General features: G+C 39.2%; 1 protein-coding gene across 1 annotated transcript in view; it reads left to right on the forward strand.

Annotated features, from left to right (window-relative positions):
• Positions 1-3,468: 3,468 nt before the first annotated feature.
• Positions 3,469-18,196, forward strand: part of b3glcta (beta 3-glucosyltransferase a) — a 100,553-nt gene continuing 85,825 nt past the window's right edge. Inside the window, exon 1 of the mRNA XM_012852474.3 lies at positions 3,469-3,808. Coding sequence (XP_012707928.3) covers positions 3,679-3,808 — 130 coding nt within the window. The 5' untranslated portion in view covers positions 3,469-3,678. The remainder of the gene's footprint in view (positions 3,809-18,196) is intronic.

The following is an 18,196-nucleotide window of genomic DNA, read 5'->3' on the forward strand; positions in this document are numbered from 1 at the left end:
ACAAAAATAATTCTGTGATCAACGTATAGCCTGTGTTATGTGAGTGATCCGACGGCGATTAGACAGGGATTACAAGACGGTACTGTTACATGTGCTGTGTCATGATCTATTCATGGAAATGCATGCCTACTGTTTTAGAAAAGTTTATTTTAAAACCGATGATTGGCTTTGAACAGCAACAGAAAGTTTAAATGTTATTTTTCTATTCCAGTTTTAAGGTTTTTAGGTGGCCTGGATTTAAAATATGACCACATTTGGCCTTTAAATAACTGTCACTGTCTGTTAATTAGCTCTGGAATCCAGTGCGATGCTGTGTAGATTATATTACTTTCTGCTTTCCCGCAAAGCTGTTATAATCTGTCAAAGCTTATCCAAAGCTCTTTTTTTGTCATATTTTAAATTATGTGGAAATAGACATAACAGTTTTTGAATCAAACGTGACAAAATAAACTAACTGGCACTGAATGTGAAACAACAATGTTTGTCAGAACGTGTTTTTTTGTCATTTGAAGGGAAAATCAAGTCCCATGTTGCTTTGACACTAGCTCATTTCCCAAGGATCATTGCTCTCTCAGCTTCATTACAATGCTGAGAGAAGACGCTCATGAATATTATGCAATTCACAACTGCGAAAACATGAACAAGAAACACATTATAACTTTTATAGTTAATCTCAATGCTTCTGAAGAAGAGGCATTTACGTAACAGAGCACTCAGAAGTAGCCTTGAAAGCATGCAAGTGCTAAACAGCTTTTTAAATGCTTAATTAGACTAACTCGTGTACTTGTGTTTAACACTGAAAAAAGAATGTGCACTCTGCTTTCAGATAAATTCTCAAAAGATTTATTTTATTTTCCAGCTGCACAAAGCAAAAGAAAACACGCAAAAATGCTTTTTTGAATTGTAACATAACAGAAAAAGGCAAGCATCCATAAATTATTTTGGGACTAGTGAAATTGAAATAAGCATTTAAGCACATTAACCTTAAATTAAACATAGTTACAGGTCTGGCAAATAATGATTTGTATCAAGTTACCAATTTGGCCTTGTTTTCTTTTTCTGAATATCAATGATGGTCATCCCTAAAATTCCCAAAAACACTGTTCCTCTGTAATTGCATCCAAACAATGCCAGGGCAGAACTTTTTTCACAAACGTGAGGGATATGTGGTTTTTAGACGCAGTACTGGAAACATTGACATGTGAAAAACATTTATACATGCATCTTTGGAAATCCATAAAGATAAAGTTAGAATTTTTAGCATTTGTTGTGTTAGTGTCTCCGACCACATAGCACCTACCATTTACTTCCTTACCCCTCTACTGCACATCTGTTTGTTCATTTCCCTCTGTGCCTGCACTCCGTTTCTACACTGGCCCCTCTGACAGAACCTAACTGGTGGTCTTCTTTCTAAGGAACTTATTATTAGCTCTGATAGGAGCTGTGGTTTTGTATTGTCATTTTAAGTTGTTTTGAAGGAAAGCGTCAGCCAAGTGCATAAACAGCAGCAATTCTATTCCCATTTTTGGTATGCCATTTGCAGGCCTGACTAAGTGCGGACTCTTCCTTCAAACCACACACGTGTCTTATTCTCCTGTATCTCTTTAGCTACCTCCTGGTCTGAATAATAATGACAATTTTAAAATGCAATTGTTATTCAGGGATCAGAGCTACTTGCATTCTTAAATGAGTTAAACCTCATCCCTTATAGATTCCCTTATAAAAAGGTTTACTTCCTTTCGAATCTTTAAATATGGTCATTTTCAAGTAATTTAGTAGTTAAAACTATTCAAACAACTAACAATTCTGTGTTAACTCTAACTGGCAAACACAATTTTGGGGAATATGTTGGTTTTACCTTTAAACTGGGGACCCACATCTCAAGTACCTGAATGTCTTCTTTTTTTTTTACCTGAATGTCTTGAGCAAGCATTCGTTCACCTTAGGCTCATCACATGTTGTCAAATTATGTGATAGATCAACATAATATGGCACATATCTGCAAAAATGGAAGGCTTTTTTTTTTACGAATACAAATGAAAAGTTTAAAGTGTATTATCTGAGCTTATCTGAGCCAATACTTTGTAGAACTCGGTTTGCTACAACGCCTGCCGTTGGTCTCTTGACATTTCGTCTCACAAACAGTCCGAGCTTTTACAACATGCTGACAACTGCGTCATCAACTGGATGGAACATCTTTTGGCCATTTGTCGGACTTTGCGTTTTACCGAGCTGTATGTAATGTGGAAAGTCGAACAACAGCACTGGCACCCCTGAGTCCACCAGTTCCTCCAGAGATACACCCGGTTAGGCGAGTACCACCACCTGTAGCTGTGTCTGGATCACGGTCGCTTCCAGCGGTACTTTCGTCTTTCCAGGGCCCAGTATTGGAGCTACTGCCCCGCGTCGAGGCCGGGGGAACCGATCTACCTCCTGGCCACGAACCACACAGGTGTCTTCAGTCAGTAAATCCATCATAGCTCAATAGAAATATAGTCTAATTGTACTGTCCAAATTTGGTGTTCTAACAAACAGTTTGATCACAAGTGTGATTAATGAATGGAGGTGAAATGAGAAAATAAAAATAAACAGAAAGAAAGAAATGATGAACATAACAATGTAGGCTTAAACCCGAAATTATTCTTACCCCTTGACAGATTTCAGTTTAAAGTACCCTCATGATTTTGCCTGTTTCTTCTGCGTGGAAGTAATGTTTTGGAGTGGCCCAGCCAGAGTGCTGACTTCAACAGATGGAGACTATGTGTACAGAGCTAAAGATTAGGGTTGTGGCAAGAAGCTCTTGCAATCTGAAAGATTTGGAGCTCATCACCAAACATAAACAATCACAATAACAGTCGAAACACAGCATTGCTCTTGGTGATTTCTTTCCTCCAACACTGATACTCAGTTTACTTTTTTTCCCCACTATGTTTTGCGTGACACCGGTTTCATTTTCCATTAGAACAAAACTTTCATCCATCATTCATTCGTCTGTAACCCAGCATTTTATCTGTGCATTGTCAATGAGGGCTGCTGCTTATGTCCAGCAATGAATGAAAACAATTTTAAACGCAAATCTAACAACAGTATTACAAATTTTGAGCTTAGCTGTACGAACCATTTTGTGTTAGTCTATCATGTCCAAGTCTAATAAATTGAGTAATGGTTTGTGGCCGTAACGTGACAAAATGAGAACAAATTTAAAAATTTAAATATGTACTTCTGCAAGGCACCACATCTGCCACACAGTTTATTAAACACTGGGTTATTTTTGCATTCTTTGACATTGTTCATCTTTGTTTTTGTTTAAAGTGGATATACACGCACACAAAATAAAACTATGGCCAAATGTAAAATTCAGAGATCAAAGTGAATTAGTGTTACAATAACCCTAAAAACAGATCTGATTTTCACAAGAACACCTGAAGGCAGCAGCAGCAGCAGCAGCAGAAAGCGTCGTGTGGGTGTTCTTTCAGATTGTCTCCATCTGGTCAGACCTTCTGTCAGCTGAATTCATCCCGCCAGCAGAGCGCGTCCCTGCGCCTTGGACAGAAGCTGGCTGGGGGATGCCTGTTAGCTGAGCACAGACCCACTCCCCGTTTGCCGTGAAACTGTGACAAGGAATAACCCTGTGTTTCTTTCTTTTTTCTTTTTTCCTTTACTGGGAAGAGAAATCCAATGCCAGTGAGCCCATGCTCTGCGAGCTTTCTCCACCGCCTACACCGGTCACAGGACTCTCTCAGGATGCTGTCGAGCAGCCCACACGCCGGGCACAAAGTGACAGTCTGTGGGCTTTTTCTCTCCTTCCGTAAGTGCTCACTTTACTTTCTAATCCTGGTGTCAGAGGGTGGGTGGTGAGGTGGGGGGGTTCGGAGCAGGGAGCTGCTGGCGGTCCAAACAGCGAACAGTTTGTGCGGTTTTGTTTTAAGAGGCGACGCGTGTGTTTTGACAGAAGCCCAACAGGGCAGGAGGACGAGAGCCGAGCGCATTTTTTTCTTTCTTTTTTTTAGAACTATTTGAGAAGTGCGGAGCCATGATTCGCCTCAACTTCCTGAGGAGTTCGCAGGCGATTCGCGCTCCTCAGCAGCCATGCGGGCGTCGGAGTGCTCCAAGTTCGTTCCGGAGTTAATTTACAGGGGAAGGATCGGAAGCGCTTTCACTTTAAATCACGGGCTTTGTTTTTGGAACGCGTCCCTCTTCTCGCCTGGCCTGTTCCTGACACGTCGAGGTTCCGCTGGCAGGACTCATGCCCGAGGATCAATGCACCTCCGGGTGGTGTGTCTCTCTGTCTCTCTCCCCCCGCCCCACAATAAAAAAACAAAAAAACAAATCTTCAAGTGGTTTTTAATTTGTCAGTCCAGATCTGATCTGTCAGTTTGACGCGTCACCAGTTCAACGTCGTTTATTTTTCTTATTCCGATAGTTTAAGCCTGCACAGAGTTAACCAGTGCGTTGCAAATCTGTGTATTTCGGTATTATGCAGTCATTTTTCTTGGTAAAGCTCAGCAAATGGAGAATACCATCAAAAGTTTACTGTATCGTGATCCAGTTCAATAAGCAAAACCAATACAATGATGCGTTCCACACTGCGTTGCAGCCCATTTCAAGCTTTTATCTGTTAATTTTGAAGGTTATGGTTCACACTGAAACCCAATATTCAATTACTCGAATATTCCATTAGACCAAAAGTGAAACAGGTCTCTTAATACATATGTGTCATTTTATTGTATGTGTGTTATGGCCTAAACAATCATTTAGATGACTTGATAGCCGTCCAGCAACAGCTGGATTCTCACTGAGGGCTTTGTGCAAGTATGCTGATGGAAAGTTGAGTGGAAGAAAGAAGTGTGGCTGAAAGAGGTTCATAAGCAACAGGGATTACCACAGCTGTGAGGGCATTTTAAAACTAGGACCATTTAAGAGTTTGTGTTTCAAAAGAGCCAGTGTGATGTTTGCACAGCCACTGATGACAAAAGTCATCTGCTTGGGATTGGTCCGCTTTGGTTTATCAATTACAAAATCAGTGCAGCAGTTGATGTGAAAGGTTTAGAGCACCGTTCGCTTCCCTCTGCTCAATAGCACATGTCAAAACTGACCAAAAATAAATAGTTCACGGACCATGTAATCATTGTGCTTGATCAGTCAGCATTGGCCTGACCTAAACCCCATTCCAAATCAGTGGGGTGTTTTAACACAGAGATGAGAATCACGATAAGCTTTAATCACCGAGTTTGTGCACACAAACATGGAACATGACTTTGGTTCCACTTTGCTCTTCATAGGGACATTTTAAATAGAGCTACTTGAAAAGGGAAATAAAATTTGTTTTTGTATATAGTGTATGTTCTTATACAGAAGACAACATGGTTGGATTGGTGCAAATATGCATGCATGATATCAATCTAGGCACTGACAAGTAAGTTCATCAGAGCCTCGGGGAAGAAGCTGTTTCTGTTGCTTTTTGCACCTCCTGTACACAAAAATGTTTTTGCGCAGGATGTGTGGGGTCTGCAGATATGCTAGCTGCTCTTTATTTTTTTTTTATAACCCTGGATATGGACAAATCTTGGATGGAGTCTGTACCTCTCTGCAGACCTAATTGTTTGTTGTAGTCCTGTTTGGTGGATGGGCCAAACCTCACAGTGATGGATGTGCACACAAAACAAACCGACTAAAGTCCGCGTAGAAGATGATCAGCAGCTCCGGTGGAATGTTGAGTTGTCCTAGGAAGTACAGGAGGCAGTGTGGGGGTGTTCTCTGGAAGTCCAGAGACACTGGACCTAACAATGCAGATGAGCTGAAGGCAGCTATGAAAGCAACCCAAGCTTGTTTTATACCCCCAGTTGCCCCAGAGGTCGATCACCTTCATGCAACACTGCATTAGACAAATTCATACAACTGAGCCCCAACCAAGTATTAAGTGAATATTTTGTAAAGTGCATGGATATACTTTTCAGTGGGTCGATAATTCTGTATTTTTTTTATAAGTCCAATGTAATATTCTTATTCACATTAGCTGTATGTAATAATCATCCCAATTAACATAATCAAATATTTTAATCATGTGAATAATGAATTGATATGAAATTCACTTTTTTAATTGGATTACTGTGACTTTATAGTGATACTCTAATTTATTGATGCACTGCCTAGGCTGTAGAGCTGACCCAAAATGTTCCTTAACTAAAGACGAAATATTTGCAAGATGTTTAATCCACAAACGTATGTTTCCCGCCAGTTCAGCATTATTCATGCTGCTGCACTATGTTGTATACTCTATGCAGTCAGAGATGAGCCCAGTCAAACACATTTTTTTGCAAAATATGGGCTGCAGTTGAAATGAGGTTTGCACCAAATGACTGGTGCACCGCGTGGAGGTCCATTAGAACAGGAGAGAAGAGCAGGATGTGAATGAGCCTGGCTTGCTGGGAGAAAATAAATTATGTTTATGAAAAAAAGACAAAAGGGCTACTGATGGTTTTGAGGGGTTATCAGTAGAATATATAACAGGTAACATAATACTCTAATGTAGAGGTGTCGTAGTTGTGGCATGCATGGTGTTCATGTTTTTGTGCATCCCTCCCAATCACAATCACGATTTGTTCTAATTTAACCGGCAGCTGAAGTGATCTTAAAGGACACTTGAAAATATCTTCTTTAAATGCTCAAATGTTGGATTCAGCGCAAAATGTATTTTATGTACAATGCTTCTTGCTTCTATTTTAATTTAATAGTAAATAAGATCACATGCATTCAGCAACTTTTACTCATAAGCCAACCTGGATGCACTCATTTATCAAACTTGGTTGAATACAGCAGGTGTTTTTTCGCACAATAGGTGACCCATATCCTGTTATTGTTGCTGCGAATGTACAGAAACCTTTTCTTGACCAAAATATAGAGCATAGTCCAGAAAATGTTGGAAATTCTATATGCTTTTTTTAGGCCCTTTCTCTGTGGACAATTTATAAATGTCTCTTCCGCAAAAAAAAGTCTACTTTCTTACATTAAATTGTTGCATGTTGAGTTTTCTAATTGTGCAGGTGAAAAAAAGGTTTCGACTTCACTGATGTAATGTACAAAACTCAACATTTCATGATGTAATGAATAAGGTATATTAGGACCCAATCGTTTTGGCTCTGGTGAAGAACTGGTGCAGGCTGGTTCTACCTTTTTACAGTTCATTTAATCAGTGTCATGTACAGTTTTGACATGCTTTAAAAATCACAGCAGCATTTCACAATTGTTTTGATTTTATCCCACTTGCTATCATGTTGCGCAAACAGCGCACTGCCTGTGTGAGGTGGGGATCAGTGGAGATGCGTCTGGTCTTTTTTGGACTCGTTCTGCATAAATTGAGTCCAGATCGTGCATCCCTGACATCACAGATTCATCTTAAAAAATGTGAACATCGTGATAAAGTTCAACATTTTTTGCTGTTCATTTTAGAAAGTGAAAATTTATTTATATATATATATATATATATATATATGCAGCAGGGTGTTGTGCAGTGTTGCCAACTTTTATTTAGTGACTTTTCTGACCACTCTTGTGACTTTTTTTAAAAAACGGCACTAGTGACAAATCATGCTATTTTTTTTCTCTCCTTGGCGGTTTTAGCGAGTTGCCGTGAAAACAATCAATCTGCCATTGCCGTCTTGAGGCAGCAGTGAGTGCTGCAGTGAGTCCCTCCCTGCTTCTCCAAGTGCTGTCTCACAGACAGCTGCAGCTGCCTCGTCCTGAAAGCCCCTCATGCAGTCATAGCAAAGAAAGCAGAGAGGAGACCAACTCTGCTCCGATTTCATACTTTCATACCGATTTCACACTGCAAGCTTTGCGCATGCGCAAAGCTGCCGGTGATTCCGCGCTGGTTTACAAAGCGAGATATAAATATAATGCAAATATAGTTTTTAATCTAGTCTCTTATTTTTCACTAAAACACTAAAATAATTCCCTGAATTTGACTCATACGCAGCTTGAATCTCTTATTCACCTTGTTCACTGTGTGCCTCTGATGACTGTCTTTTTGGTAAAATATGATGTTTTGTAGGGGCTGCACAGTGGCGCAGTGGGTAGCGCTGTTGCATTGCAGCAAGAAGGTTCTGGGTTCAAATCCAACCCTGGGTCTTTCTGCATAGAGTTTGCATGTTCTCCCTGTGCATGCGTGGGTTCTCTTCGGGTACTTCGGCTTCCCCCCACAGTCCAAAAACATGACTTTAATTGGCTTCTCTAAATTGTCCTTAGGTGTGAGTTTGTGCATGAATGGTTGTTTGTCTCTGTGCTGCCCTGCGACAGACTGGCGACCTGTCCAGGGTGTACCCCGCCTCTCGCCCAGTGGATGCTGGAGATAGGCACTAGCACCCCCCACGACCCCATGAGGGATTAAGCGGGTTGGAAAATGGATGGATGGATAGATGTTTTGTTATGTGGATTCTGGAAATGTATAAAAATTAATTATTTCATAAAGTTCATTTGTAGTTAAGAACATGTTTTTAATCACATTTTTGTCCTGCCAAAAGCTTCTCTTTCCTATAGCCTGGATTACAGGTACTTAAACAAATATGCAAATTAAGTGATGACATCATCTATTGACTTCTAGGACACACAATAGCAACTTTCCTTGCAACAGTGGCGTAGCATGGTGCAACTCAAAGGTGGAGCACAGACCACCAGCACCCCATCACTGGGCTGTCTGTTAAGTCAATGACAGCTAGCGTTAGCTTATGTTGTCCGGGAGGTTTACAACTTTGCTGATGCAGATTCAAAAGCTTTACTGACTTTTAAATGTTGCTCTGAAACATTTGTCATCCTGTTAGCTTATCATGTAGCCCTGTTTTGTCTTTCTGGTCTGTCCGCCAGGGAAAGTTTCTAGAAACAACGTTTTTGCGTTATCTTGTCTAAAAAGGCAGCATGTTGTCCTCTGGCTGTTCTCCACATGTTAGCAGACTTGAAAATTTCCAGCAGCAGCTCTTTTACTTGGATCAGGTTTGCGGGTGCCGGAAGAAGAGCGTCAATTTTGACAGATGTGCACGTGTCGTTGGGGGAAACCCTGCGTAAAGGGAGTCCTGATGTCAGCTAGTGAGCTGTTAATTAGACCGTTGCGCTCGTTTTTAATGGCCGTCTAATTTCAGCGTAATTTTGACGACTGACTGCGTAACTGTTATGCAGTCAGTTGTGCTGATATGCGTTGGCGAGAACTCTGGAGTGTAGCAGGGGCCTAAGTCAGGGACTGAAATGCGGATTTGATTTTTATACAGACAATCAACAAAGTAATATTATAAACAAAGTCAGTCTTGGGTAGGGACTTTTGAAATTCTATTTGATTACAATTTCATTGCTTCCTTGCTCATCTTATACCTAAAAACGAATCCTTTCATAAAAATGTCTCCTTAAAAATGTTTTCAGGTACCTTCAAATCCAAGAAATATTGCACCGATAATGATGAGGCTCTTCTTGCTAACTTTAATGATGCAATAGGTTCACATTAGTATAAAGACTATCAGTTCAAATATTAAAGGTGAGGTTAAAATTAAAGCTTTAAATTAAAGCTAAGGTTGAAATACCCTTTGGTCGCTATGTGCAGCCGTGTTATAACACCTCAATCAAGTATGTACACAAACAGAAGCTGTGCTTGGCACTGAGCCAGGGGTGTTTAGCCGGACATGACGCTCCGACAAGTCTGTGCCGACTCACCCAGAATATAACATTTATGGACTCGGCCATCACAGCTCTCCTGAGGTCCAGGGAGCGAGTAGTTTGGTGACATAAGGTTGCCACGTCCTCTGCTTTCCAATGATGTTGTCCAAGAAGTTTCCACCCACTGTCATTTCTGATGTGCACTGGAGCGGTCTGCAGCTGAGTGTGATTCAGTCTGGATGGGGAGCAGCACCTCCCAGGCTGAGGCCACAGCACTCCGCTTCTGTTTGCACAGAGCAATTTCAATTGTAGTTGCTGGGGTGGCTCCACCGCCATCGCATATGTGTATTTGCTCAGGAAGGAAATCTTGCAGTAATAAAGGTGTAGAGCCAACCTCCAACAAATACTTTTTTTTTTTTTTTAATGACGCCGTGCTTTGCGCAACTGCTACAAAATCCTAAATAATCTGTTGATGGCTGGTGGAGATGCAGATAATGAGAAATATTTGTTGCCGCAGGTTCATTTATTTCTGTTTTCTCGCCACATGTCATTTACATTTCAAACGTCTCCAACGTTGTTGCTGTTTCAGCCTCCCTGTTTGAGTTGTAAATCACCATTTTTCTTTGAAGCTTCCCCTCATCTCTTTGGTGTAAGACAGATGAATTCAGTGGCAGAAAACAAGACTGTGAGATCGATGTAAGAGACGGTGGTGAAAGCTGAGCAGCGGAGCACAGCTTTCAGAACAACTCTCTTTATTCTGACCCTCGGCTACAGTCGCATTTTGATGGGTTTCTAAGAAATTAGATCTGAGACAGTAAAGCTGTAAAACCGGTTGGTGTCAGATTATGTTGCTGCACAGGATAACTGATAGACTTAATTTAGAGTGTAAATAAAATGTAGATATATTTAACACAAGTGACAGGGTACTAGTAGATAGAGATGCGCTGATCCAGGCTGATACCAATTGCTTGTTTACCTTGAGGTCTGACCTGCTGGATCAGATTTTTACATTTTTCTTATTTTAAGGAGTGATAATGCAGAAATGAGAATAAAATGTACTACAAGTTCCTTAGTCGAGGTAGGATTCTTCAATCCAATGAAAAATGAAGGTATTTCAGGAATATTCCTAATCATTCTTCAAAGCCTCTTTGGCATGCGGCGCTTTAAGTTATATTAATGTGTCAGCAGTTTGTCAGTTTTACTAAATAGTAATCTGTCTAAAAATCCAGGTCTTCTATTTAAAGTCATTCTAACTGATAAAATCCCCCAATCAGGGAGTTATCTCCTATTTCAAACAAGGAATGCCTGATGGGATTTTGTATGTAAATAGGATATCCTTTGTAATCAATTGAACTACATGTGATCAAAGACAATTAATATTTACTATTATATCGCTCATGTTACAGCATCAGTCAGTCGCTCTGAGGTCTACTTTCTAATGAATCATTTAACAAAGACATAATATACTTTAAAAACATACTATAGGAAATAGGAAAGCTAGCAACTACTTGAAGATCTTTTTTTTGACCAAGTAATGAGCATTTAGGAAATTATTAATTAAATCTGTGTCAAGATTTCTGTTTTTTTCTTTTGAGCTGATAGAGAAGGTGCTATGGTCTAATTTAAACTTATCTAAATGTGTTTTTGAGTGTTGACTTGAGAGAGGGAAAAAAAGGTGGAATGAACTCAGAGGTGAGCCAACTTTGATCTGTCAGCTTTTTGGACCAGAACACTACCTTAACCACTCAAGGAACCTGACTGGGTCTCTGGAACTGGGGTTCTTCCCATCCTATTTCTTAGCTCGGATGTTGGAGGAACTTCTTCACAACAGCTTCAAGGTTGTCCTGAGGAAGAAAGGTTTTCTGACCCAGGTCGCTGAACGGTTTCCCACGTTGGATCACCCTGAAGATTGGTGATTAAAAAAAAAAAGAAGTTGCCTAAAAGAATGCCACTGAGCACATCAAGGCATAGAGAGAGACATTTTACAAAAAAACTTTACAAAAATCAGAGAGGACAAAGCACAAAAATATTGCTACTCAAATCTAGGAAGGTGATTAGACTTGTTACCTATTCTCTCCTGGGCCTTTTCTGTTTCTAAGATAGCATTCACTCGGCTCTGGGAGCAGGCATATGTGGTGCTATGTGGGATTACACATTTCTACCATTCTTTAAGGTTGGAGTATTACCAATGTAAAGATAAAATACTCCTCCTTGGAGCTTCTAACACCTTTTAAGCTTTCAGACATGTAGTCATTGCAAGGAATACAAAGAGAAGGATGTTTGGATGTCTGATGTTTACACGATAATCCAGTTTTAAATTATGACTAACCATGAAGTAATTGGGGACTATTTTAAAGGTTTTCGGATTTTCTAAATTCTAAAAATATCTGTGCTGGAAGAAATGCACACTAAAATCTTTTGGTCATAGATTATTCCATCAGTATGAAGAAAATGTTTCATCTAATCGTAAGAGCCAAGCAAAGGCATTTTCTATGCAGTGGAAGAAAGCATTAAAAAGTGTGTAAAAGTTCCATTTAAGGTGTTTGTATACATTATAGTAATCTGATTTTCATTAAAATCTGGATGAGTGGGTCAAAGTATAGGTGTACTGTTGGTTAATGTGTCTGTATATTTCAAATGTTGAGAGTTGTTAGTTTGGGTGCTTTTATGAAATAGAAATTAAACATTAAATGTTTTCGTAACTGATTTTCCAGACACAATTTAGGGCCGATAAAGGAAAAATTGTTTGACTTTCATCACCAGCTGTTTTATCGGACCAATCACAGCACTGGAGGCGGGAGTTCACCATACATCACTCGTAGTCCCATAATTACCCATAATGCAGCAGCCCTTTTCATCCGGAGCTTTTTGTTGCTTGGTGCTTTGGAAATGAGGACAGTACTTATCAGTACACCTTGTATCCTCAGATGTTTTTTGCACAAAAGTAATAAAAATCATTCACTGGAGAGTTTGCTGGATGGCATGACTTGTTTTGCAGGCTACAACATGACAACTAAACGTCACATCCGTAGTTATCTAATTAGTTCTAGCCTGTTTCCGCTGACCTCGTTAGTCCCGCCCTGGTCCCGTCTTAGAAATCTGGCTCTTCTCGCTGCTTTTTAGAGTGGAAAACTAGCTGCTCTTATGGCTCAGGCTTTTATTTTTGTTTATCTACCAAATGCTGACTATATGTTTATTCCAGATTTTAATTTTAAGATACAGAAGAAAGTGATATTTTTGTCTAACTTTAACTTTTTAACATAACTGACCTTTTCAATACATTTCTTATGTAAAAATAGGTTTAGAATTAAATTTCTTCACGCCTTTTATCAGAGTGAAAACAGAAAAGTTGATATATTCGATATAGGTAAAAATTATATTTGATCTAAGTAAAATAAACCATCAAATTCAACCTCATGGCCCATGCCTTGTAATTTCCACTTTAAGAATCCAAACACAAGAGAGGATTTAGCCAGGGAGATGCTGTAGACCAAAAGAGAAAAGCAAACTTCCTACCAGAGGAGATAGTGGGGATGATTGAGACTAACAAAAGGACAATATTTGGGTGGAATAAATAGCGAACCAGCAAATAAAGCCAATCCCTCAGTTTTGTATTATGGATGAGAAAGAGAACGGTTCCTTTCCAGGCTAAATTTCTAGGCCAAAAAAGTAGCCAATTTGAAATACCGCATTGCATATTTTTGTGTAAATGAATTTGTCTTGTGTCTATATTTTGACTACATAAATTATTGTTTTTATCTCCTGCCTACTTTAGTCTGCACACTCCCAGAGGAGAGATTTCATTTCTCAGGTGTTTCCTGATTAAATATAGATTTACATTAATTAGAAAATGGTCCTCATATCTTTAATTGATGAGGCTTATTAACTTGTCCCATAAAAATCATTAAAATGTCATTACAGACGTATGAATAGCAGAAACTCTGTAATTGCATAGCTCCTTGCTGATTCAATGACAACTGGATTTTATGTTCATCTGTTTCTAATTGCTGTAAGAATAGCATGTCCTCAGATGCATCTTGTCTTCATTAGTTCAGTATTCAGGTAAGCGCAGTCCTTACCGAGACACTAAAGGACCACCTATTCACCCAATGTAACTTACTTTAAGCAGCAGAGTTCTTAACGGATGTTAAAAAGTGTATGTAATAATAAAGGCTTTGGTAGAATCCAACCGTGCTGCTCAAAAATCTTAGATTTAGTCAAATATCTGTGAGCATTTTCTAAATATTTTGAGTCGAAAATGTTAACAAAGCTCTTTGTGGATGTTCTCTCCAGTAAGAAAAGAAGTTATGTAGCAACATGAAATAATATTGTGGTCCACCGGGCCCAGCATGGTGAGTGAGTTTGTTCTTTCCTGTTGTAATTATGTAGCATAAAGTAATACAAAGTACACTGCTAATACAAAATCCAAAGAAAAGGTGGTAAATGAAGAAATGCCGCTTGCAATGTGTATTAATTTAACAAACAATGCATATTTGATAGTGATTCACTGATCAGAGTTTTGGGGTTGTTAAGCAGGGTCTGAAGAGGGCATTAACACATTACTCATTGAAAATAACAATATCTCTACCTAACCTAAGAAATCACACAAAAAAAAAAAGAGTTCTACACACCTGCCAGATTTGGGTTTAAAGTGAACTTTTTTGATTTCAAACAGTGTCTTTGTTGTGACTGGAAGTGATATTGACATTTTGCAGTTTCCTGATTTGAACCCGACAGAGAATCTCTGGAGAGCTAAAGATTAGGGTGATGGCAAAGATCCCTTCCAGCCTCCAAGACTCAACCAAAAAAAAAAAAAAGCTTTTCAGGAATTCAGGAAGGGTTTGATTGCTGTAATATGAAAAAAAGATTTTAGCATTCATTATTTATAGGGGCATAAGAATTTTTTTTTCTTTCAATGTCAAGCTTAGATTTTTTTCTTTTTTCAAAATTGATTCTTCTGTTACATTTTCTTTAGAGATGCCTGAATCATAGTTTTATCAGGAAGAAACTAGGTTGACAGAAAAATTATTTTAAGACTAAATCAGCCAGCAATGGATGCCAGCTCATCATTGACATGATGAAAAATAAATTTTACTTCAGCAGATAAGCGTTCTGGACCTTTGGTGCATTTTTGCAATCAAAGGCAAGTTGAGTTTTCTCTGCAGGGCGGATGGAATCGCCCTGGGTGATGGAATTTGGAGGACCGAAGCTCAAAGTAAATTTGCTCTCCAACTGTTGTTACGGCTCTGAGCTCACCTTGGCAGCACAGCCCTGAATGAGCGGCTATTAACTCAAAAAAGAAATGGGTGTCTGGATGTCATAGTTGTTTGATTAAAAGAAAACCTTTTCCCCTTTTCATAGCTCCTATATGCTAAAAGCCTCTTTTTTTTTAAAAAAAAAGGCTAATAATTTGAAACAGTTCTCCAATAAAAATACTTTGGTGTAGGCATTAGATCAAAATGTGTTAAAATAAGATTAGCTGGAACTGCTGGAATTCACATTATCTCCATTTTCATCAGTTTCTCACAATATACAGATCATTTTCAGGCTGGGCATTTTGGGCTCTTTATATTAGTGAAAGCACATAGAGCTTCCCGGCAAGTCCTGAAAGTAAATCAGGCTGTACAACAGCAGGACCTCGCCTCGGTGGAATGCAGGGCTCATTATTACACCTGTGCTGCTCCTACTGTGACTCAGAATGTCTGCAGGGAAGAAAGGTCTATGCAAGTTAAGGATTTATAGCAAAAAATAGAAAAAAGTAATTTGCCTATTTCTGAATTGATGCTTTAGACAGCTAAATCTGTGCATACCAATATTGGGATGTTTAAAAAAAAAAAAAGATGGGATTTTATCCACAGGAGGCTGCAAAGACAAAATTAAGGTTTTCTTATTCACAAAAAAGCAGATGCATGTAGTGACAAACAGATTGCAATTTAATTTAACTGCTGACAATGAAATGAGTCAGCTGTATTTTTGGAAAATATGTTCATTTGTAATTATCCATTTGAGATCAAGTATCTGCTGCTATTCTTCAAACACAAGACATTCCCTTTAATATGTTTTCTTCTGGGCAATTCTCAAAAGGTTCAGAACTATACTTTGTTGAAAAAGTCAAGCTTTACGTGTTGCACAGAAGAATTATTTGCCACAGTAATGACTGTGTTGATTCCTGCAACACACTGTATCAGCTTGACCTGCCCAGACAGCTGACTGGCCAGCAATAAACTCTTTTTGGAAATCTCAGAGTTGGGGTTAGGGTCTGTTTTATTTAGGAAATGCACATGGCCGGTTATGTTTAGAGCTAGGAGTGATATCCGTGTCTAGCTTTCTAATTGCTAATATAAGATGCACATTAAAATAAATGTGTCTATGTTTTAAATTAGCAAAAAGCTTTAACTCACTTAAGCCCTGTTTTACAGCGGCTGGTCTTTCACACACACTGGGATATTGCCTTATCTCCTAATATAAATGATTAATGAACACTCACAGCAGGAAAGATAGAAAAAAAAACTGAATGCCTTCTTATTAGCGTTCTTAAAGAAAAAAAAAATCAGAAAATCAGTCAAGGCTTGATCAAAACTGCTTTCTTAAAATTGGCCACAAATCTCTGATCGTCTAATCTATGATTTTCTTAAAGTATGGCCTTGTCAAGGCCAAACCTTTAAAAAATGTCAAGCCTTTTTGAAAGGTTTTCAAGATGACGCAAAGCGAGAAGCAGCAACCGCAGATTGCTGTTTAATGTTCCCCCTATTTGCATATGAAGCCATGCTACTTTGAGACAGCTCTGCAGGAGTACTTATGGTTCCCATGGCTGCTGGGGAGGCTTGACCCATACATAACAGAAACTTTAAAGTTTAATATGGCACATTTCCAGATGAAGCTCCTACCTCTTACATGCATAACAGTTTTAAGCGCATTTTTAAAAACTGCTCATGAAGAGCGTTATAAATTCGGTCTGTAAGACTCAGACTCTGTGCCAACTTTATTGTGATAAAGTGCTTTATAACATATTTTTGTCGATCTGTCAGCTCAGTGTGTCTCCACCTGACATGTATCTATATATTATTACCATATTTTCCGATTATAAGGCACACTTAAAATCCTTAAATTTTCTCAAAAATTGATGGTGCGCCTTATAATCCGATGCACCTTTATATATGATTGAAGTTATGCTTACTGACTGATTTTTTTATGAGGTACAATGTGCTCAAAAAGTCTGTTAAAATGTGTAAGTACGACTTTGGTTAGCAATGAAGACCCTCAGCTCAATGCAAATTCGGACCATTACGGTACACAATGCCACAACCTGATCGGATCCCTGAGCTATTTACAAGACTGCCTGACTGTAATCTCAAAACTAGAAGTGCATTCATGTAAAGGCCCCCTCATACTCGGGCGCACTTCACTCCGCGGAGGTCCGCGCGTACTCGAGGCGGGCTCTGCGCAGACTCTGAGCTAAACTTCCTCAGCGGCTAGAAGAGTCTTCACATCGAACCGTTTTATATGTGACACTGAGCTTGATACACTGAGCTGCTCCAAGCAAGCGGTCGCGAGGACGTACTGCATCACAGTCCCTCTGTGTTCTCACTGGCAGGTGGGAGCCTGCTGGAAAAGAGACGGCGCTAGGTGCTTAGCTAGCTAATCACACATGTTACTATCCGTTCCACCGCTTCATCCCACTGGCAGAAAGTGTGGGAACAGTAGGAATTTGCCACAAGAAATGTAGGCAACAATACGCTCGACTATGAATGGTAAAACGTCTGCGGAGAGTCAGCGTGGAGTCCGCCAAGCTCACAGTATGCGTGCAGTACGCCCGAGTATGTGGGAGCCTTTAGGCAGCCCGCGCCCAGAGTACGAGCTAGTAACAATAAAACTAGTAAGTTAGTACAATATAAAAGTTAAGTTTATTTTGGCCTTATGTTAGAAACGGTGCAGTGTAGTCCAACTACTCTGTCCTCCCAGCAGAGATGGAGAGCTCTCTCTCTCAGGAGAGAGCCGTGTATGTGAAGGGACGGACTGATTTTACACTCTTGGGAAGAATATTTAGTGCGCCTTATGATATGAAAAATACAGTAAACATATATAGATACATACAGTTGCACAATATGACATTATCTTAGACCATTAAGAGACCTGTTTTTAACAGATGTGCCATAAAACTATTTATTAACATGCAATTATTGTTTTAATCACAAATAAGATTTATAAGTAATGAAATAAACAGAAAAAATGGTGAAACAGATTTATATTTCTTTCCAATACTGCTTTTTCTAATAAGACATCCAAATACCTTCTATTTCAAGTTATACCTGATTTAGTGGTGTATCAAGACAAGACAGTACATGATGTTAGGTTCACAAAATGAGACGACATTTTTGGTCTGAGCTAAAAATGCACTTTCTTGACATGCAGTTTCAAACATCACACTCTGGGTTTTATGGAATTTGTTCGGTGTGGATCATTCCTGGTCAGTTTGACTTGGCCAGTTGTTGTAGTTTTTGTGCTTATTGTGTGATTTTTGTCTAATTCTAATTTGGTTCTTTCTTATACATAAAAAAGA

The sequence above is a fragment of the Fundulus heteroclitus genome, chromosome 18 (genome assembly GCF_011125445.2).
Source record: "Fundulus heteroclitus isolate FHET01 chromosome 18, MU-UCD_Fhet_4.1, whole genome shotgun sequence".
In the NCBI taxonomy this organism is placed as follows: Eukaryota; Metazoa; Chordata; class Actinopteri; order Cyprinodontiformes; family Fundulidae; genus Fundulus; species Fundulus heteroclitus.